Here is a 22,393-nt window from a genome sequence, read left to right as displayed (position 1 = left end):
ATATTACATATAATGATATATTTATTATTATAGACATTATTAATTTTAAAAGAAATTCCTGAAGGGGCGCCTGGGTGGCTCAGTGGGTTAAGCCACTGCCTTTGGCTCAGGTCATGATCCCAGGGTCCTGGGAGTGAGTCCCGTATCAGGCTTTCTGCTGCGCGGGGAGCCTGCTTCCTCCTTTCTCTCTCTGCCTGCCTCTCTGCCTACTTGTGATCTCTCTCTGTCAAATAAATAAATAAATTCTTTAAAAAAAAAAATTTCCTGAAAAGCAGAGGACAGTTTATAAGAGATGTTAAGTAGGTGTGTCTCTGGATTATCCTAGCTACTTTTATTAGTAAGCTTATAGTTCATTTCTATATATATATATATATATATAGAGAGAGAGAGAGAGAGAGAGAATATATATACGCACACACGTACATACATATACACATAAATTTATCTGACATACTCCTACAGTTCACTGTAAATCCAAGAGGAGCCCCTTAACCATCCTTCTGCCTCCCCTTAAGTGTCTCCCTATTGAGAAACATGACAAGTGGGCATCCATGCATCTTGCGCTCAAGTGGGTGCTGGGAATGTAACTGAGTTGGGAATGGGTCAGGATATTAACCAGAGTGCCTAGGATCTTTCATTATGAAAAATTATCAAATTCTCCAATCTGAACTTCTTTCTTTCAATTTTATTTTATTGTGATTAGAACACTGACCATGAGTTCTACCTTCTTGGAAATTTTAAGTGTACAATACAGTGGTGTACTGCAGATCCCTGGGGTTTATTCCTCTTAATCGACGGAAACTTGATGTCCATTGCCTGATAACTCCCCATATTCCACTTCCCCAAGTGACTGTCCTGCCTTAACTATTTTAGATACCTCATAGAACCAGAATCATTCTTCATCTGTCATTCTGTAACTAGCGTATTTCACCTAGCATGATGTCCTCAGGGTTCATCCATTTTGCCACATATTACAAAATTTCTTTCTTTTTTAAGCCAGAATCGTATTCCACTGGATGTACACACCACATTCTCTTTATCCATTCACCCATCGATGGACGTTTAGGTTGTTTCTACATCTTTGTTGTCAAATCTGAATTTTCTAGGGGAACCACTAACAACATATCAGGCTCATTCTGCAAAGACTATGATTCCATCTTGGCTCAACAGGAAAATTTCATTTTTCTAAAACATCTCAACCCCACAGCGGGTATTCAGGTGCCTCTTGAGCATTTGATACTAATTGAAAGATGGATCATCATGAAGATTCACCGTGCTGGTGAACCCGGAGCTTCTCATACAAGCTTTCATAAATGGAGGCGGCCTATACACTGTGCTTGCTTCTTTGCGTTGCTTTTTCTTCTTTCAGAACATTTTAATAATGAAAAGCACTGCATTCAGGATCAGAGAAACCTGGCTTCAAATTCTAGTTCTCCCATTTTCTGACTGTGTGACTCAACAAGTTATTTAATCCTTCTGCGTTTCTTTCTCTTATTCCAAATGAGAAAAAAAATACCATTTTAAATAGTTATTTAAATAGCGGGTGGCTCAGTTGGTTAAGCAACTTTTTCAGCTCAGGTTATGATCCTGGAGTCCCAGGATCATGTCCCGCATCAGGCTCGAGTCTGCTTCTCCATCTGACCCTCCCCCCACCATGCTCTCTCTCATTCTCTCTCTCTCAAACAAATAAAATCTTTAAATTGTTATTTACCAATTGCTTATTATGTATGGGTCTTCTCATATTTTATCCTTTCTATATTTCTGAGAGGTTGGTATTGTTATTAACCCATCTTAAGGATGAGGGAATAGAGGCAGAGAGGGTAAGGAATGTGCAACCACTTTATTCAGTCCCCATGACAGTTCAGTAAGATCATATCTGCCAGAATTTTCACCTTAAAGATGTGGAAACCAAGCACAGAAATTTAACTAATGCACCCATCCTCACGCTGGGTTTCATTCAGCCCTCCTCCTTATTAACTGAGGACTGTGGGCCAGTCACTTCATCTCTAAGCCCAGTTTCTTTGATTAAAACGTGGATAATCGTGCACACAGTAGAGTAATGTTGTCAGCATTATATAAAAAAGATATACATAAACAGGTGCCAATTACCACACCTGAGCCAAACAGATGCCTAACAAAGACTCCCCTTTTCACTGCCACTCCCTTCATCTCTCTCTCTGTTGGATTTAAAGGAGAAAAAAAAAATCCCATATGAAGCCTCAAAATCATACAGAACAGAAAACAGTTTTTACTTAACAGGCCAACTCATATTAATGAGCAGGTTGTACACTATACAAAAGGACCCAGCCATAGGAACAAGTAGAGACTTAAATGTAGCCCACACTCTCCTTGGAGAATGGGTCCCCTTATTCCTCACACAAACAGAACTGTTACCCTAAAAGTGCCAAGCCTGTTCAACTACACCATCTACCAGGTGTTTATACTAATTCAATTTTACTATACTATCAGCATTAGTATACTATCTTCCTAGAAGTATTTGGGAACCCAGAGGAATTTTCCAAGGAAATTGGAGTTTTTATTTTGCTGATTTATAAACTTTGCTTGAAGTCAGGCTGCAAATACTGGAATGAGTGGATCCCTGAAGCTGCCTTCAGAACACGTACTCAAGTTTTCTTCATTAAATACAATTAAATGAGAAGAAGTATACCATAAATCACGGATTTAGATGTGGATGTAGATGTTTATTCTCATCAAGATCTTACAAGTTTAGCATCACTAGATGAATAACATCCCTGCATAGAAGTAGATGACAGACATTCATTCATTTTTTAAAGAAGAAAAGGGAGTTTAAAGAAGAAAAGCTTCGTATGATCTAGAAGAAAAGGGAGAAGAGACAAGAAACTAACATTTTGGGGGCGCCTGGGTGGCTCAGTAGGTTAAGCCTCTGCCTTCAGCTCAGATCATGATCTCAGGGTCCTGGGATCAAGCCCCACACCAGGCTCTCTGCTCAGCAGGGAGCCTGCTTCTCCCACTCTCTCTGCCTGCTGCTCTACTTGTGCTCTCTCTCTCTCCGTCAAATAAATAAAATCTTAAAAAAAAAAAAAGCAACTAACATTTTCAGCACATACTATGTGCTGGACACTGCACTAGGAAATATCAGAAAACCTACTTAATACAATCCTCAAAACCAAAACTACAAACATTTGTTTAAAATATTGGAATGCTTCAAACTGGAGATTGAGGATGAAGAAAAGAGATGCTGACTTCTCATTTTTTACCCTTCTGAAGTATTTTAATTTTTAAACTACATATGTTTTACTTTAATTATGCTTGCAACCTGGTGGCACTGGCATTATCACCAATTTAATAATGAGGAAGCCAATACTCAACAATATTTGGCAGCTTTCTTGCAAGGCCACACAGCTAGAAAATTGATGGCTCTGGAGGTACAAATGAGAAGAAATACGGGACCGTCAGAGAAAGGATGAGAGATCTTCCAGATGTTTGGGTCAGTTCAAACCCAGCCTTTAGCCAGGATCCTAAGCAAGACTGTGTAACTGATTTGTGTTTGGAGGGGGTCCTTTGTTCAGCCTGGTTCCCTCTAAACCTCGGGACCTGCTTTAAACTCTCCTAATGGGTGAAATTGGATTTTCCACACATGTCCACTATTTATTGGGAATAGTGAAAACAAACCCACCTTTGACAAAAGAGTTTGGGGGGGTCAAGTGGAGATGAGGTCAAGAAGTTCTTTACTGGGGCCTCTGTCTTCTCACGAACATAGAGTCTGGGATGCCCAACAAGAAAATCAAGACTAAGATAGAACACTTCAAGAAAAGAATTTTTAAAAGCGCAGCCATCCTGGGGCATAGGAAAGGAAGCTGAGTGGGGCCAAGAAATGGATTGCTCAGCAAAGATGAGGGCTTGCTAAGATTGGAACTCATAAATTTGTAATGGCGCCAATCAGCACAATTATATAATTTTTGCCCATGGTGCTGGAGAGCCCGGAGTCAGTTGATTCAGGATTGGCAAGACAGATACGGTGCAAAGCAAGGGCTTCAAAGTCTTGAGGGGACTTGCACTTTAAAAGCAGGTAAGTCAGTGAGTCTGCCTTCCCTCCCTGCTGAGAATGCACTGAAAATTAAAGCAAGAAAGATTAAAAGGAATAAAGCTAGCAAGGAGGAATGGAAAATGACACCAAATTTCATGAAAATAGCAAGTGGATAGGCATAAGTTTATGTGATGAGCAGATCCCCCGCCTTGGAGGAGAGCCAGCCTGCCCCATGAACCCTCCACAAGGCCCCAAAAGGTTCTGAGCTTAAAGTCACCGGATGTGGCAGAAGCCAAAGGTGAGGATGAAACTGAGGCTTGAGGGAGAGAAAACTGTATTGTTAGGCCCTTCCTTTCTCATATTCACTCACTTCCACTCCCACATCAGAGCCTAAACATTCTCCACAAAGCTGTTCTCTAAAGATATCGAAAGAAATTTAAAAAGGTAAAATTCCCTCATTTTTGTAGGGGGGGGGTGAGGGTGGGGCAGATAACCTGAAGGGTGATAGACTGAGTCTTGTCGACCTGTAAAGTCCAGAATAAACAAACAGAAAAACTCACCCTTAACATTAAATGGCAAAATGTGAGGCATACAAACAAAGTAAAAGAGAAAAATCTAATTATATATACAGATCTGAGAAGATATTACTCCTTAAAAGGACAGAAAATGTTATGAAAAGGGCATACTCAGAATACAACAAAGAAAAATGTTCTTCTCGAAATAAAGAAAATTTACATAAAGAATAGAAGACAAAGTATGGAAGAATCTCTCATAGCGAAGGACAGAGAAAAGATGAGAGAGCAAACCACACATCCAGGCAACCAGACTGTAAGTCCCAGCATCGGATTAGCAGGAGTCCTCATGAGTGCACAGAAAATGGAGAGAATGAGTAAAGCTATAGCAAAAGAAAACTTCTCTGGGGTAAAGAAGACAGACGTGTTAGCGTAAGATGGCTCAGAGGGTGCCTCATGTAATGAACAAAGTCCTGGGCCAAAACATTCGTTTGTTCATGCTTTCCCTCATGCAACAAACGTCCCTGCATTGCTTTAGATGGTGGGGTTGCAACTATTATGGAGACCACTCTGGTAATTGTTCTCGAGGAGCTCATAGTTTAGGAACAGGAGGCATGAGCAGAGCAAATAATTAAATGAGGGAATTTCAGCTAGTAGTAAGTGCTACAAGGAGACTAAGGAGCAAGGATGGGATAAAGAATGAGGGGAGAGGGGACCTGGGTGGCTCAATCGGCTAAGTGTCTGTCCTTGGCTCAGGGTCCTAGGATCGAGTCCCACATTGGGCTCCCTGCTCAGTGGGGAGTCTGCTTCTTCCTCTGCCCCTCTCCCCAACTTGTGCACCTTCTCTCCCACTAAATAAATAAATAAATAAATAAATAAAATCCATCTTAAAGGGGAAAAAAAAAGAATGAGAGGAGAGCGGGCTCCCTTAGATTGGGCAGAGAGAGGCAGACTCTGAAAAAGTGACACTGGAAGGGCCCAGCCAAGACAGAATCAGAGAGAGAAGCATTCCTTTTGAAGTTTCAGAATACCCCGAATAAAAAATCTCCTTAAAACTTTCAAATAAAGTTGGCCACAGACAAATAAGAGCTAGGACTGGAGTTAAATTTCTTATCTGCAACATGAGATACTAGAAGACAAAGCAATGGCTTCGAAGTTCCCAGAAAGGCAATTTTTAACCTATAATTTTATACCCACTCAAACCATCACTAAATGTGAGAGAAGACTGAAGACACTAATACACTGACAGGCTCAGAAAGTTTTACTCCCACATACTCTTTCCTCCAACAGCATCTGGGTGTTTTTCTCCAGCAAAACAAGGAGTCGACAAATAAACAAACAAATAGTGGATACAATTGAGATCTATGAAAGGAAATCTCAGGATATAATTTATGTCCAGAGAGCAATTAGTCCAATTGAAGCAAGATCATGGAAAAAGAAAAATTCAATAAAACAAAGGATATGTTGAAAACTTTAAAAAAATATACATGAGCATGGGAAAGGCCAGTAGTCAGGGAAAGAAAGGGTCTTTAGAACTCAAGGACAGACAATGTAAGAAATAGGGTGGTCCAAATATGATATAACTTTAAGCAGATTCCCATCCCCACCCTACAGAGTAGATGACTACTCTTTCCTCAACCTCTTTATTTTCTGGAGAAAATGAACCAAAGTCTATGGACTTAAGAGCCTCATACATAAAGGAGACCTTTGGTGAGGTACTAGAATGGTAGCAGGGGAATTAAGTAAAAGTCTGCAGAGTGAACAGAAGAACTCAGGCACTTTCCCATCACCATCCCACACTCCCAGCTCTAGAATGACAGCAGGTAGGCTTACAACCAGGAACCCACCACAACAAAGCTGCAGCCAGAGACAGGAGAATCCTGTTCCTGAGGAGCCAAAGCAACCCAGAGCTAAGACCGTGGGTTCTGACACCAGCACCCCAACAAAAATGCCACCTCCTGCCCTCCTGTTACCCGAGTGAGATCCACCAAATGGCAAGCTCTGCTGTCAGACACAGAGCACCTACCCAGCTTTTTAAATGCGTGTTCTTCCATACTAAGAGAAAGCTAAGGGTCACCAGAAATGAAAGGTAAACTTCCAACATAATTGAGACCACAGAATAAATGGACAGCAGGTATTAAGAGGACATAGACAATCCAGGAAGGAAAAGAAATGCTCAGTCATGTTGGAGAAGTAACAGAACATATTCTACCATTGAAGCAAGAAACAATCAAAAATCAGGAAAGAAACTTGGAAGTTAAAAGTACAATATCTAAAATAAAGATTTAGCAGAAGACTGAAAAAATAAAGCATAAGAAACCTTTCCCAAAAGTAGGACAAAAGAATGAAATAAAATAAGTGACAAAGAATAAGTAGAGGACCAAAGAAGGAGAGAGAAGAGAAAAAGTGGTGAGAAAAGAGTAACAGAATTTAAGTTTAAAAAAAGAAAGAAAGAAAAGAAACCGAACTGAAGGACACAGTTTCCAGACAATAAAAACAAGTGCTCAGGAGGGGGTAGAGAAAAAAACCCATTCCAAAGTATATCATGTGAAATTCAGAAATACCAGAAGTAAATTGGAAGCTCCTAGAAGGGAAAAATAGGGCACATATGAAAGACTGACAAAAACAAAGGCCAGATTTCCCACAATAGCCTGAAAATTCAGACGATAAGGGAGTAATAACCTCAAAATTCTGAGTGAAAATGATTCATCCAATCAAAGATTCTTTACCTAGCCAACTTGACAATCAAATATAATAGGTTTGGGTTTTTTTTTTTTCTTTTTTTTAAGCTATTTCATGAAAAACCTTCAAAAACAAAAAAGTGACAGCCTGCCTAGCCTTCCTGTAGCTACTGGAGGAATGTGTTCTCATGAAATGAGGAGGGAGCCAAAAAACAGACATCCACAGAGCCCAAGGAATAAAGGATCGATACAGACAGAAGCCTATGGGATTCCCAGGGTTATAGCTGGGCAGCAGGCCCAGAGATCCTTGTGTCCAGATTGGAGCATGGGCACTAGGGCTCCAATTTAGATGACTCCAAGGGGTGGGAAGTGGAATCAGGAGTTCATCAGACAGGTGAAAAATCATAGCAAGATATTTTGAACCCTCAGAGAATATGGGGAGCCAGACACACATTCAGAGAAAACAAAGATAATGAAAATAAGACAATTACAAATTCCAGGAAAATCAATGCTCTACAAAAGAGGAAAGCTCATCATGACACAAAAGAGGAAAGCTCATCATGACACACCACTTGTGCCTCAGCAGTTAATAATACTGTCATAATCAAACACGAGAAATATCAAAGGAGGATCTGACCACAGTATATGAAGGGAAAACAGCACTCTTCATTTACTAGGATAGGAAGTCATAAATAATGTCCCAATCTGGTTAATTTATACATTGTGTCTAAAAAAATATAGAGGTGAATACCGGAAGAGACAACTAAAAAGAATCTTAAAATAATTGCCCTAGGAAGCAGGGTTGGTCAGGAGACTCTTGATTTTTTTGCTTCTAACTTCTTAATTCTATTTGTTTTCCAGTTGTAATAAAAATAATTCTGTAGAAGTAGAAATTATTCTTAATTTATTAGTGATGACTGATAACAAGAGCTAACTTTCAGGGAGCACTTGCTGTGGGCCAGGCTTCGAGCTGAGAGCTTTACAAATGTGATCCATACTATCCTTGCCTGTAGCCTTGAAAGTGAGTCCCATTGCTGGAGACTAAATATTTGGGTCCCTGCAACATTCATAGGTTGAAAACGAACTTTCAGTGTGATGGTATTTAGAGGTTGGGGCTTTGGGAAGTATTTAGATCATGAGGGTGCAGCCCTCATGAATGGGATTGGTGCCCTTATAAGAGAGACTCTAGAGAGATGCCTCACCCCTTCCACCACGTGAGGACACAGAGAAGGTTACAGCCACTTATGAACCAGAAAGTGGAGCCTCCCAAGACACCAAATCTATAGGTACCTTCATCCTAAACTACAGAACTGTGAGTAATAAGATTCTGTTGTTTCCAAGCCACCCAGTCGACACTATTCTATTTCAGTAGCCCGATGGGACGAAGACACTATTATCATCACCCTATTTCACAGATGAGGATACTGAGGCTTACAGCTAAGCAACTGGCCAAGGAGAGTGAAGATACAAATTCAGATTTAACTCAGGAACCGGGACTCCCTATTCTATACCACCCTTAAATTTTTTAAACACTTTCTTTCCTATGCCATTCTAGTAGGCACTAAAAGAAGCTACGTGTCAGTAAATGTATTACCCAGACACATATCTCCTGATGAAAAAAAGATTCTTGAGACAAGTGAACATATTCTGTCATCTACAGAATAGATGGTAGTTCCTCTTTTCCCCCCCCCTTTCCTAATGCTCTAGGTTAGTTAAGTGAAATTAAAGCTTTTCATATTCAAATTTCAAATGGAACATTTTAGCAGACAAAACTCCACTAAAAATCAAAAGGAAATGGGGCTTCTTGGCAGCAAGCATCAAAATCTAGGCACTAGAGTTCTGTCCAATGAGCAGATCCTAACAAACCTAAATGTACTCAGGAAATAAAAGTTATAGTTTTCATAACTCCCCAAGAAAAATTTTGCACCCTTTTTTAGAAAGGGTATATAGGAAATCAATCCTCAGATCCACCGCTGGTGAAGGGGCAAATTGATACAACACCTGGGGAGTAAATTTAGTAATATTCATTGCAATCTCATTTCTGGGAATTTATACTACAAACACATGGCACACAGAAGAAGTGATTATACATGAAGTTATTTGTTGCAGCATGATTTTTAATGACAAATGATAGGAAACTGCCTTTCAAATGGGGACTGGTTAAATTACAAAACAGAACTAAATGGAATATTACATGGCAGTTAAAAGGAGTGTTTAAAGCAATGTCCATAACAGCCAAACAATGGAAAGAGTCCAGATGTCCATCAACAGATGAATGGATAAAGAAGATGTTTGATGACTAATGTAACATAAAAAATAAATAAATAAATAAAAATCACTCACAAAATTTAAAAAAAGAAGATAGGGTGTGTGTATACACACCCACACACACACACACACACAATGGGATATCACTCAGCCATCAAAAAATGAAATCTTACCATTTGCAATGACGTGGATGGAACTAGAAAATATTATACTAAGCAAAACAATTAAATCAGAGAAAGACAATTATCATACAGTTTCACTCCTATGTGGAATTTAAGAAACAAAACAGGATCACAGGGGAAGGAAGGGGAAAATAAAACAAGACAAAATCAGAGAGGGAGACAAACCACGAGAGGCTCTTAATCATAGGAAACAAACTGAGGGTTGCCGGAGGGGAGGGGAGTGGGGGATGGGGTATCTGGGTGATAGACATTAAGGAAGGCATGTGATGTAATGAGCACTGGGTATTATATAAGACTGATAAATCACTGAACTCTACCTCTGAAACTAATATTACATTATATGTTAATTAATTGTATTTAAGTAAAAAATTTAAAAAAAAATAAAAAAGGAGTGCTTAGAGCACCTGGTGGCTCAGTTGGTTGAATGACTGCCTTCAGCTCAAGTCATGATCCCGGAATTCCAGGACTGAGTCCCACATTAGGCACCCCTCTCATCAGGGAGTTTTCTTCTCCCTTTGACCTGAACCTCCCCCTTCTCATGCTCCTTCTCTCACTCTCTCAAATAAATAAATAAAATCTTTTTTTTTTCTTTAAGAGTGCTTAAAGGTATGGACTCTGAATTGTTTGGGATTAAGTATGGATTAAGTCCTATGTAACATGTAGAACAGCCGCCTTACGTCACAAAATCCTCAGTTTTCAAGGATTTTGTCAACTGTCTGTTTAGCACAGCCATTATTAAAAATTAAATTATATAAGCTTACAATTAAGATAAATGTTACAAACAAAGACAGTAAATACTCAATACTCCACCTCCTAGCTTTTTTACCCTACTGTTATCTATGTATTGACTAGGCTATTTAGGTCTAACTACCTATATGGGAGAAATATCATATAATGGTATGTGACTGGGCATCTCCTAACGTAGTGTTCATCATCTTCACGTTGTTAGCTTGAAATCAGCCATGGTGGGGATATTTACACCTCTGAAATTGTCAAATGCTACAGATAGGAACTTTTTTCTTAGCCATGTGTTACATATTATCAGCATAACACCAATGTGTGTGTGTGTGGGGGGGGTGTTTTAATAAAGATTTTATTTATTTACCTGACAGAGAGAGATCACAAGTAGGCAAAGAGGCAGGCAGAGAGGGGGGGGAAGCAGGCTCCCCGCTGAGCAGAGAGCCCGATGTGGAGCTCGCTCCCAGGACCCTGAGATCATGACCTGAGCTGAAAGCAGAGGCTTTAACCCACTGAGCCACCCAGGTGCCCCTGGTATGTGTGTTCTGTACCTCAGTTTTGCCATCTGTAAAATCAAGATAATAATAGAACCTTCCTGATAGGGTTGTTGTGAGGATTAATGAGTTAATATATGTAAAGCATTAGAAGAGTGTCAATATAAGAGTTAACTATACATTGCATTATTGTTGTTGTTGTTGTTGTTGTTATTGGCACAGAAAGATCTCCAGCTATGTTGTTACATTTTTTTTACCCTGGGAAAAGTGTGTATGAGCTACCTTATGGATATTAAACAGGGAAAATTTTAAATACATATTCATAGGTTCTTATAGAAAGAAGCCTTGGCGGAAGGCATAAGAAATGAATCCAAGTGGTTACCTGGCTTGTCCTTGATTGGAGAAATGAATTTGAGGACTTTGGTAAGAGCACGACTTTTCACTGTACATTGTATTTTCATTGACTTTTATGTTCTTAAACTATGCAAATGTATCGTCTATTTAAAATGTTGCCTTTTTTTTTTTTAAAGAACAATTTTCATTAACCCAACAAGCATTTCCTCCTCATCTGCTGTAACCAAAAAACCATGGGAGATACTCTGTGAGCCTCGAAAGGGAACATGGACAAAGGAGAGACTATGGTCCCTGCCCTCCACACATGCATGCTCTACCTGGGGGAGATGACACGTGCACAGGAGACCCCCCCACCGGCAGGGGGGAACACTCATCTGACCCTGGGGTACAAACACTACAGGGCTTTCCACTTCTTTCACAATTAGAATGACATGAAATGACTCCTTGAAGCTACTTACCCTGTTGTATACGGGATGTTTATGCCTCCTAGATTAATACTTTCACACCCAACAATAAATAGGGTTGAAAAACACAGTAAAGACACACCACTGCAGATCATGGCAAGTTTAGCAGATTCTCTTGCACCAAGTTTCAATTTCTTTATAATGTAGCCTCCCAGGACAATGCCAACACCAGCACTGGGGACAATAATTACACCTAGAGAGAAGAAGGGAAGGACAGGATTAAGTGAAGTCCCATATACTATAATTTGTTTTCTAATTACTCTGTTTTTACTTACTTATTAGTATTAAAGGACAAAATAAAAAATACCATAATCAACAAATCTTCAATGTGTATGATTTTATAGTATAATTTCTTTTCAAAGGACTCATAGCCAAAATGCAAAATAACTTTTACAAAGCAATAAGATAAAGACAAGCCACCAACTAAGAAAGTGAACAGAACTTAAATGGGCCCCTTACTGGAGAGGAAATCCAGCTGGCCAATAAACACCAGAAGATGTTCACTCTCTTTGCTAAGAGGGAAATACAGATTAAAATATAGTAAAATACTACTCTACACCAACTGTGTTCATAATAATTAAGAAGTCCGATATTACCACATGTTGGTGAAGACACCAAGCAATGGGTGCTCTCCACGGCTGGTGGGATGTAAATTGTGAGACCTACTTTGAGAAACAATTTGTCCTTTATCTGGTAGAGCTGAAGATATACATATCCGGTGACAGGTAATTCTACTTCTGGATCTATACCATGAAGAAGCCCAAGCACATGGGGACCAAAAGAAGTGTACAAGATATTTGAAGCCTCATAATAGCCAAAAACTGGAAATAAACCAAAAATTCATCACTAGATATATTGCCTGTTGTAAGTTCATGTAGCAAAATTCCACTACACAGCAATAAACAGGAGGGAATATAATAACATACAACCATGAGCATGGATCATACAAATACAATGTTCAATGAAAGAAGCAAAACAGAACAGAACACATGACGTGATGGCATTCGTAAAAAGTTCAAGTGCAGGTACCACTAAATGATCTGTTTAGGAATGCATATCCAGGCAGTGCAACTATGAAGAAAATCCAGGAAGTAAGTGTCATAAACCCAAGATAGTAGGGAAATAGGTGGGGTCAGGAAAGGATACAGGGGGCTCCTCGACTACTGAAAACACTCCATGCCATGACCTGGGTAACAGTTACACAAATGTTCACTTCATGATTACTCATTAGCTCTGAATTTTGATTAATGTATTTTTCTGTGCATTGTATTTCACAGTTTTAAAAAACTGAAAAAGCCTGCCCCAGGAACCTTATAATCTAAAACAGAAATATACAAATTAGAGTATAATAAAACAATTATACAAAAGACAGGGAGAATACGGGGATAAAAAGCATTCTGAGCCTTACCTGGGAGAAATCAAGGAGGGCTTCACTGAACGAAGTATGAAGAGAAAAATAAGGTGAAGACTGAAATGATACAACTACGTCACTAGAGATCTTGGCAAGAGCAATGTTAGGAATAGATACTGTGAAGGAAGAACCCAGACTCCAATAGGTTGAGATGAGGACTTAGAGATTAGAATTCAGACTCTTTCTAGAACTTAGGCTATAAGAGGAAAAATGGGTATGGGTCTAGAGTAAGAGTGGAGTCAAGGTAGAGTTGGAGTTTGGAGAGTTCATTTGTTAAGACAGGAGGGGACTAAGTGTATTTATATGCGGACAAAAATAGACTAAAAAGGAATGGGAGCTTGAATGTGGAGAGAAAAGGTTACCTAATGCCAATGCAAGATCCTTGAGGAGTCAAGAGAATATGGAATTAATAGCACAGATAATCAGATTAGCACTGGATGGGGGGGAGGAGAGAGAAAGACCCCTTCATTCAGGCTAGGAACAGGAGAGGGGAGAATATGGTGGGGCATAAGTCAACAGGTGGGTGGTAGCTCCTCAAATTAGAGCTTTTCTGTTTCATTTTTTCCCCATTATTTTGCAAACATCATGTAATACATGTTATAAGAGAACACTGGAAAAGCACAGAGAAGTATGAAGGAACAAAAATCCACTGCTTTCATTCTGGCCTACTTCACTCCAGTCTTTTTTCCATGCTTCTTTCCTTCGAGATTTGATAACATGCGGGGCACCTGGGTGGCTCAGTAGGTCAAGCCTCTGCCTTCGGCTGGCATCATGGTCTCAGGGTCCTGGGATCAAGTCCCACCTCAGGCTCTGCTCATTGGAGAGCCTGCTTCCCCCACTCTCTCTGCCTGCTTCTCTGACTACTTGTGATCTCTGTCTGTCAAATAAATAAATAAAATCTTAAAAAAAAAAAAGAATTGATAACATGCTATAAATTCTTTTTTTTATATAGCTTTGCTTTTTATTTCTGGTTGGGATTTTTTTTTTTTTTCCTGTATAACTGAAAACAAAACTAACTCTTAGAGGAAAGGGATATGGAGAACTTTAAATATAGCCAAGGATTAGAATAATCATCATAGGAAAGCAAAGTGAGTGCTAAATGAGAATATGTAATAGGCCTTGCAAATGGAGAGTCCACTGGGTCCAGATGATACTAGATTTCAGAAGTCCACAGCTGCCCGGGGAGAACGGTTGAATGGTTCGCTCCAGCGTGTTCAGCAACCCACGTAAAGGAGCAGAGAAGGATTAGATTAATCTAAAATCTGAGCTTTGCCTGGCAACGAGTGTTCATTTTATAATCCTCACCAGAGTCCTGATTTTATAAAATCAGTAATGGTCTTTTTACAGATGAGGAAATTGATAGCTCAGAAAAGTGACTGGTCCAGCAGTGCACACAAGGGAGAGAGAGTCTAAGGGAAACTGAGATCTCTGATTCCCAGCCCAGCGCTCTGTCCACATCACCACAGATGTCTCCTAGAACCGACAGGTCCGTGGAATCTTTTAGGTAAATTGACCAGAGCTCTGGGCTCAAATGAGCTGGTTAATAAAGTATCATCGTCATTAAGGAAAAGTACACATGTTATCTATATGAATAAATAGGCAAAGTTTTCCTCTAAGGTGAAAGTGATACATCTATGAAATTCTTATTTCAACTGAAAAACTTCTACACTTCTAGACCCCTACGGTAACAAACAAAACAAATCTCCATGCTCATAGCTCAAGTCTTAATTTAAAAGCAATATAATTTACTTGACTATGCATCCTAATTGGTATTCAACTCTTAAAAGCAGGAAATTCGGGGCGCCTGGGTGGCTCAGTGGGTTAAAGCCTCTTCCTTCGGCTCAGGTCATGATCCCAAGGTGCTGGTATCGAGCCCCACATCCGGCTCTCTGCTCACTGGGGAGCCTGCTTCCTCCTCTCTCTGTCTCTCTTTCTGCCTACTTGTGATCTCTCTCTGTCAAATAAATAAATAAAATCTTAAAAAAAAAAAAACCAGGAAATTCGTCATCAGTAAATATGAGGTTATATCAAACAGAGTAAAGATCCCCTTAAAATTTTCTCCTAATGTCCCCTGCCATCTAAATCTCACTGCACCACCCAAACAGAATTTCTGACCATTCACCATGCTAATCTGAACATCGTTCAGATCTCCAGCTTAAGTAAGAGACCCAAACGTTCCATTGTTAGAATATTAGGCATATGGGATGGTGCTGGGGAAGGGCACAGGGGACAAGAGTAGAGCCTTCTCACTCTCCCTTCTGAAAGCCCCCAGCTCTGGGGAAACCAGACTGTACAGAGCATGGAGGGGCTAGAAGTTGGTTTCCCCGCCCACCATCACGCTGTTCTCTAGTCCTTCCCAGTTCCCCACCCCCCCTGGGGGGAGCGGGAAATACAGGCATCCCCTGCTTTTCCAAGTTCACATCACACCACTTCGCATTTATGGAAGACCTAAGTACCTGCATTGGCTAACTAAAAGAAACCCAAAGAGGATTTTCATGTTTATTGCGGGGGGGGGGGGGGGGGGACCACAAAGGTGAGCACTGAAAATAGCACTCAGCATTTGCTTCGCAGAAAGGGTTACAGAGCCAGTGAGAGTGGCCCCGCCAAGCTCCTTCCCTGGCACCTACCCTCAGTGTCTTAGCATCAGGCCCCGGAGCTCTGAACTTGATTTAATCTGTACATCGTTAGGAAGGTGTTCCAGAGGTATCCGGAACACCTAAAAGAGGTTGTTTCGTGAGTCTGGGAATGCTCAACAAATTTTTCCCATATAAATTAACTGTAATTGCGTCTCCACTTTATGCCATTTCAGCTTAGGAAAGGTTTCATTGGAACACTCGGCTCAGATAGCAAGGGAAACCTGTAAATATCTAAGATGGGCTCTCCCAGCAGAAGCTGCCCGCCTGCCACTCACCACGTCTGAGTTCAAACTCGCCTCAGTGGCTTGTGCACACCCCTTCCCTCAGTCCCCAGAGAACACCCCCTCCTAATGGCTCCACTCCTCTGAGCTTCTGCTCCCTCTCCAGCCCCTTTCCCAGCCCTAGCAGGAGGGTTCCGCAGTCCCTGAGTTTCTATGCCTCGCGCCCTCTAGTGGCCAGGACATGAATGGGCCCCGAGGGGTACAAAGGATGGGTGGGAAAGAAGCATCAGGGACTTGAGTATGCGGGGAGAGAGAGAAGGGCTGAATGTGGAAAGACAGAAGTACCTGGACCAAGTCCAGCGGCCCAGCCTAAGGTACAGGCGGTAGAAGATAGAAGCCAAAGCAGTTGCAGATGTTTAAGAGACAAATGCAGGTGAGATTGCAGGCCACATGGACAAATTTCCTGAGTTCAAATCTCAGCTCTGCCACCTACAAACTGGGTGTCCTTGGACAAATTTCTGAATATTCCCAGGCCTCAGATTTTCTCCTCTGTAAAACGTGGGTAAGAATAGTATCTTCCTGGGGTGTCTGGGTGGCTCAGTCAGTTAAGCATCTGCCTTCAGTTCCAGTCATGATCTCAGGGTCCTGGGATCCAGCCGCACATCAGGCTCCCTGCTCTGCAGGGAGTCTGCTTCTCCCTCTCCCTCTGCCCTTCATTCATGCTTGCCTAGTCTCTCCAGTGCTTGCTGTCTTTCAAATAAATAAATAAAATCTTTAAAAATAGTATCTTCCTCACAGGTTGTTAGGTGTAAAATGCGTTAAGACATATGAAGTGCTTAAAACAGGGGCACCTGCCTGGCTCAGAAGAACTATGACTCTTGATTTTGGGGATCATGAGTTCAAGCCCCATTTTGAGTGTAGAAATTACTTAAATAAACACATAAAAAACTTAAAAAAAATGAAATGCTTAAAACAGTGTTGACTCCCTGGTATACAATTAATAAATGTTGGTGATCAGCATCATTGGAAGTATAAGCACCATTATTATCTGTCTAATATGAATGAACTTAACATTTGCACAAATAAATATATTGGAATTAGGCAAAATTTCTATATGCAATTTTATCTATAGGAGTGAATTTAAACTACTCCTAATGGTCCAGCTAAAACTCTATGTATTCTTTTTATATAGACCTTTACTTAATATTTAGCTACAATGTGTTAAGCACCACATAAACCTCTGTTTGCTGTTTAGTTACTGTGTGTATATATATGAATCTAAAGAACTCAGGGATGCATGGATTAACTGCTCACAAAGCAGAGGATCCTGCTTTACTTCCAAAAAAGTCTGCGAACAACCTACTGATTTCCAGTTGGAATTTATATTGGATAAATATTTATCCAACTGGGTCCAATTTATCTAGTTGGATAAATATCTACTTATTTATCCAAGCAAATTGACATGTTAATTGTCCTACTTCCATTCTTTCTCTTCTATCAAACACTATTCCATAACATTCAGTTTTGAAGTTTTTACCCCGAGTTGCAATACTGCTTGCCCTTATAATGTATAGTTTGTGAAGCCAAAAAGTCTTTATGAAAAATTATATTCACTGAGTTATCAAATATTAAAGCTACTGGGGGAATTTTTCCTCTTTACTCTAGTTTTTGTCAATACGTAGAAATGATCTATATTGAAAACAGACATATAGGGGTGGGCACCTGGGTAGCTCAGTCATTAAGCCTCTGCCTTTGGCTCAGGTCATGATCCCAGGGTCCTAGGATGGCGCCCCACATCAGGCTTCCTGCTCTACAGGAAGCCTGCTTCTCCCTCTCTCACTCCCCTTGCTTGTGTGTCCTCTCTCGCTGTGTCTCTCTCTGTCAAATAAATAAATAAAATCTTTTTTAAAAAATAGACATATAAAATATACCTCTGCTTAATGCATGATTTGGGACACCAAAAAAACTTGAACTGAAAAAGAGGAGGATGAGATTAGGTGACCCGCTCATCATCAACATTGTTCCCTTCCCCTTCAGGGAAGGGAACTTCCATTGTGCAACTATCACTATTGTTAAGAACGATAATTTACTTTCACGGTACCCAGGGCTGACCCCGTCATAGGCCTGCCACTGTCTGTTGTGTTTACCTCTTTCTTTCCTGCTTGACTATAAAGTTTTTGTGCATGGTGGGGACTATATCTTTATTATCCTCATACCTTTCTAGCACTTATCAGGACCTGGAAATGTATAGATGAAAGAGCAAACTTTGTTATTTAGAATTTATTATATAAAATTATATAACTAATGTTTAAATTTATATTAAAATTATATTTAAAAATTATATAAAAACGTCAAGTGATAGTCTTCAATTATTCCTAAACTAGGCTATATATTATTTTACAAAAAGGAAATCTAAAATCTAACTTGAGACCAAAATAAGCTGCTAATATCAGTTTAAAACTGGCAGGCACTAAATGATGTCTGGAAAATGTCACTATTATCAAAATTCTGAATTGAACATTATTAGCAAAAATTTAACTCCCAGGCCACTAACGGTGACAAAGCACGTAATGTCAGCAGCCCTCTGAGAACTCTTCTCTCTGTGAAATCACTGTGAAGTCACAGTGGTGCAGAATGCGGTGAACTAAAAACTCAAAATCTTAGATGTCCTCAATGCTCTTTTCTCTAAGTTCACTGATCCCTTTTATGTATTTCACATCCAAAGTTCTCCTTACTTAAGTTGAAAAAGAAACGGCTTATAAATGTAAAACTATGTATCAGTCAGTAAAAATATAATTGTAAGCTATTATGACTTGGAGGTTCCTTGGGGAAAAGCAGCTGGGCACGGGGAAGGGGAAGAGAAAGCAGCATGGATATCCAGAAAAGAAGGAAGTCTAGTCGGGTTCATTTTCATTCATTCATTTTTCTCTTTCTCCCTCTCTCCCTCTCTTTTTACACACACACACACACACACAGACATAGAGTATGCCATCTCATTCTCAGAATTGTATGGATTTCAAATTGCTTTGAAACAGAACTGTCTCACAATCAAAGGTATCTTACTCATGTCCTAATCTAATTAAAAACATTTTCCTTTCATAATAACTCAAAATCATGGAGCATCTTACAATTAATGGTGTCTTGGATTGGAAGGAATGCAGCTTCTTTCCACATCACAGAAATATCTAATGAGTGATAGAGCAGGGAAACAAACTCAAATTCATTTAGCTTTTCCAAAGACTATGCTTATAATCATATACAAAACAAAGGTTTTTCCCATCACCCAGGGTAGATTATTTTACCCTTTTAAGCTTCTATTTTTCCTTGCAAACATTTTCTTATGGGAAATAAATATCAAGGAATAAAAGAACAAAAGTAGACTAAAAGAAGAGAATATTTTAAAAATGCAAACTTTTAAAATTATAGCAAATTTTAAATGCCCTGAGAATATAAGCAGACATTTTCACAAACCATACATAAGTCCACAAAAGCACAATACATCTCTTTCTCTTTAGTATCTCAACACCACTCTTGTGAAAAATGTCAGAAATCCCTTCACAAACCATGATTAGGTGTATCATTATATATTATATATAATCATTATATATTATATATTATAATGAATATATATCATTATATATTATATCATTATATATTATATATTATAATATCATTATATATTATAATGAATATATATATTATAGTTCAGTGGCCGTTTTAAAGCAGAGAACAGTTTTTCATTAAATCCATAATATCTCATAACCTAACATTTAGTCAAATTATAAAGTAGGGGTACCATGCCCTGTTTGGCTGGATTAAGAAAAGCAGCCCACGTGTATGAAACTGAACAGCCACCAATTCCTGAAGAGAAGCCTATGGGCCGGAAGGAAGAAGTTCTTTTAAGAATTCTCCGGAGGCACTATGGTGAGTGCTGTGAAGTGTGTAAACCTGGCGATTCACAGACCTGTACCCCTGGGGATTACAATACATTATATGTTTATAAAAAAATTTTTTTAATTAAATTTAAAAAAAAGAAAAAAAGAATTCTCCAGAGGCAGATAAGCTGGCAGTGTAGCTAGCCTTACACGAGGCTGCTGCCGACAGCTTGTCTCATGTTTTGCCCGTCTGTAGCTTCAGTTAGAGGACAAGGTGCCAGAAGCAGACCTCTCCGACCACAGCTTCCTCTTCAAGTACCTGGTGACAGCCACAGTGTGGCTCAGATGGGACCACCTGCAGCTAACCAATAGAGAATGTTCTGAAATCTCTAGCCCAGCCTTGCTGGAATTACCAATAAAGGCTTTCAATGGGATACATGCTTCCAAAGGCCTCCGCCTCCATGACTTCCTCAGGGAGACACCAATATAAAGCTCATATTTAATTTCCACTAAGGCGAAGGGGGTTCATTCACCCAGAATAACACTTTCTTCAATTCCGCCAACACAGGAAGACTGTGTGTGGTAACTAGAGGGAAATACAAGATTCCCAATGTCGGGGATTCAAAGTCTCGAGAGCACTGACTGAAGGAAACGTAGAAAAAAGGTACATTCAGGAGAGAAAACAACCACAATTTTCATTTCAGGTTTTTGCAAAGCTCTGGCTGGCTACAATAATACATAAAAGCCAATGCCAAGCTGCATCATGAAAAGGATTCGAAAATCAAATCAAATTAATATTTCATCTTTTATGGCTTAGAAACCTAAGTGTTTTCTGCATCGAGGCAATAAAACCACAGAGGGCAAAAACAACTTGAAATGATGAAATGCAAAAATCAAATGTTTACTTCCATTTTTCACCAGCTCTGGGCAACTTAACGGCGAAATAGCAAAAGCTTGAACCAAATTACTGCAAAGGAGGAAAAAGCCTCTTGCAGAGGAAATTTCACAGGAGAATAATAAAGTCTTGGTGATTTTTTCAGTTATCAAAATAAGCCTCAAGCAAAGACTCTGGTGTTGGGTTACTGCACTTAGTTTCCGTTCACAGAGGCAAAGCCTACAGATGTGGGCTGGTGCCAAAGGCAAAGCCTCTTCAGAGGCCCTGTGGGCAAGATCCATTTTCTGTCAGCAGTTTTCAACTTCTCTCCTTTCCATTGTTGTCCAAACCCAGCAGCTCTCGGAGTTTTCCCATCGAGGATGGTTGACTGTCATTTCGCCCACTAATAGCTGAGCCACAAAAGTCTGACAAAGCTATCCCTCCCCTGGGAGAAGCAAGCAGATTTTTAAAAACTCTATTTATATGACATTTTGAGACAAACTTCTAAATACCTAAAGGTACTTGTTAGAATGCCCTTACCCCCAGAGGGCCAAGTGGAGATTTGCTTCTTAGAAACTGTTTTAATCTTACCAATTTCTTGAGGAGGCCCAGAACAACCATTTGATAAACACAGTCAACTCACCAATCTGAATACTCTGTTCCTCTTTTTTTTTTTTTTTTGATTTACAGCTTCCTTGAGCTATAATTAACATACCATGCAATGCATCTATTTAAGTGTACAATTCAATAATTTGGGATATACAACCAATCTCACAATCATTGTGAGAACATTTTCATCACCCTCCAAAAGAAATTCTGTATGCATTAGCGATCACATCCATTTCCTCCCTCAGCCCTAGACAACCACTAGTCTACTTTCAGTCTCCATGGATTTGCCTATCCTAGCCATTTCATATAAATGGAGTCATACAATACTTCTGTCTGGCTTCTGTCACTTAGCCTAATGTTTTCAAGGATCATCCGTATTATAGCATGTATTAGTACTTCATTCCTATTTATGGCCAAATAATCCATTGCACTGATACATCACATTTGATTTATTCATTCATTAATCGATGGTCATTTGGGTTGTTCCTATTTTGGGCTATTATAAATAATATTGCTATGAATATTCATGTTCAAGTTTTAATGCAAACATATGTTTCATTTCTCCTGGATATATGCCTAGAAATGGAATTTCTGAATCATATGGTGACTCTAGCTTGAGGAAGTGCCAAACTGTTTTCCAAAGTGGGTACACCATTTGACATTTCTACAGTGTGTGAGAGTGTCAATTTCTTCCAATCTTCAATTGTTAATATCACAGATAATATTGATGATAGTCATCTGAGTGGGTTTAAAGCTGTATCTCACTGTGCTTTTGACTTGCATTTCTCTGATAACTAATGAGGTAGAGCATCTTTTCATGTGACCATTTGTATATCTTTTTTGGAGAAATGTCTATTCAGATCCTTTGCCCAATTTTCAATTAGATTATTTTTCTTTTATTATTGAGTTGTATGAATTCTTTTTTTTTTTTTTTTAAGATTTTAAGTAGGCAGAGAGGCAGGCAAAGAGAGAGAGGGAAGCAGGCTCCCTGTCAAGCAGAGAGCCCGATGTGGGGCTCGATCCCAGGACCCTGAGATCATGACCTGGGCTGAAGGCAGAGACTTT

General features: G+C 39.6%; 1 protein-coding gene across 1 annotated transcript in view; it reads right to left on the bottom strand.

The window, feature by feature from the left end:
• The window catches only part of SLCO5A1 (solute carrier organic anion transporter family member 5A1), a 139,105-nt gene that overhangs the window by 15,582 nt on the left and 101,130 nt on the right, over positions 1-22,393 (bottom strand). Inside the window, exon 6 of the mRNA XM_013061406.2 lies at positions 11,697-11,895. Within this exon, the coding sequence (XP_012916860.1) occupies positions 11,697-11,895 (199 nt within the window). The remainder of the gene's footprint in view (positions 1-11,696; positions 11,896-22,393) is intronic.

The sequence above is a fragment of the Mustela putorius genome, unplaced genomic scaffold, assembly GCF_011764305.1.
Source record: "Mustela putorius furo isolate JIRA1106 unplaced genomic scaffold, ASM1176430v1.1 tig00003846_pilon_pilon_pilon, whole genome shotgun sequence".
In the NCBI taxonomy this organism is placed as follows: domain Eukaryota; kingdom Metazoa; phylum Chordata; class Mammalia; order Carnivora; family Mustelidae; genus Mustela; species Mustela putorius.
This window is presented reverse-complemented; position numbering and strand designations above follow the sequence as displayed.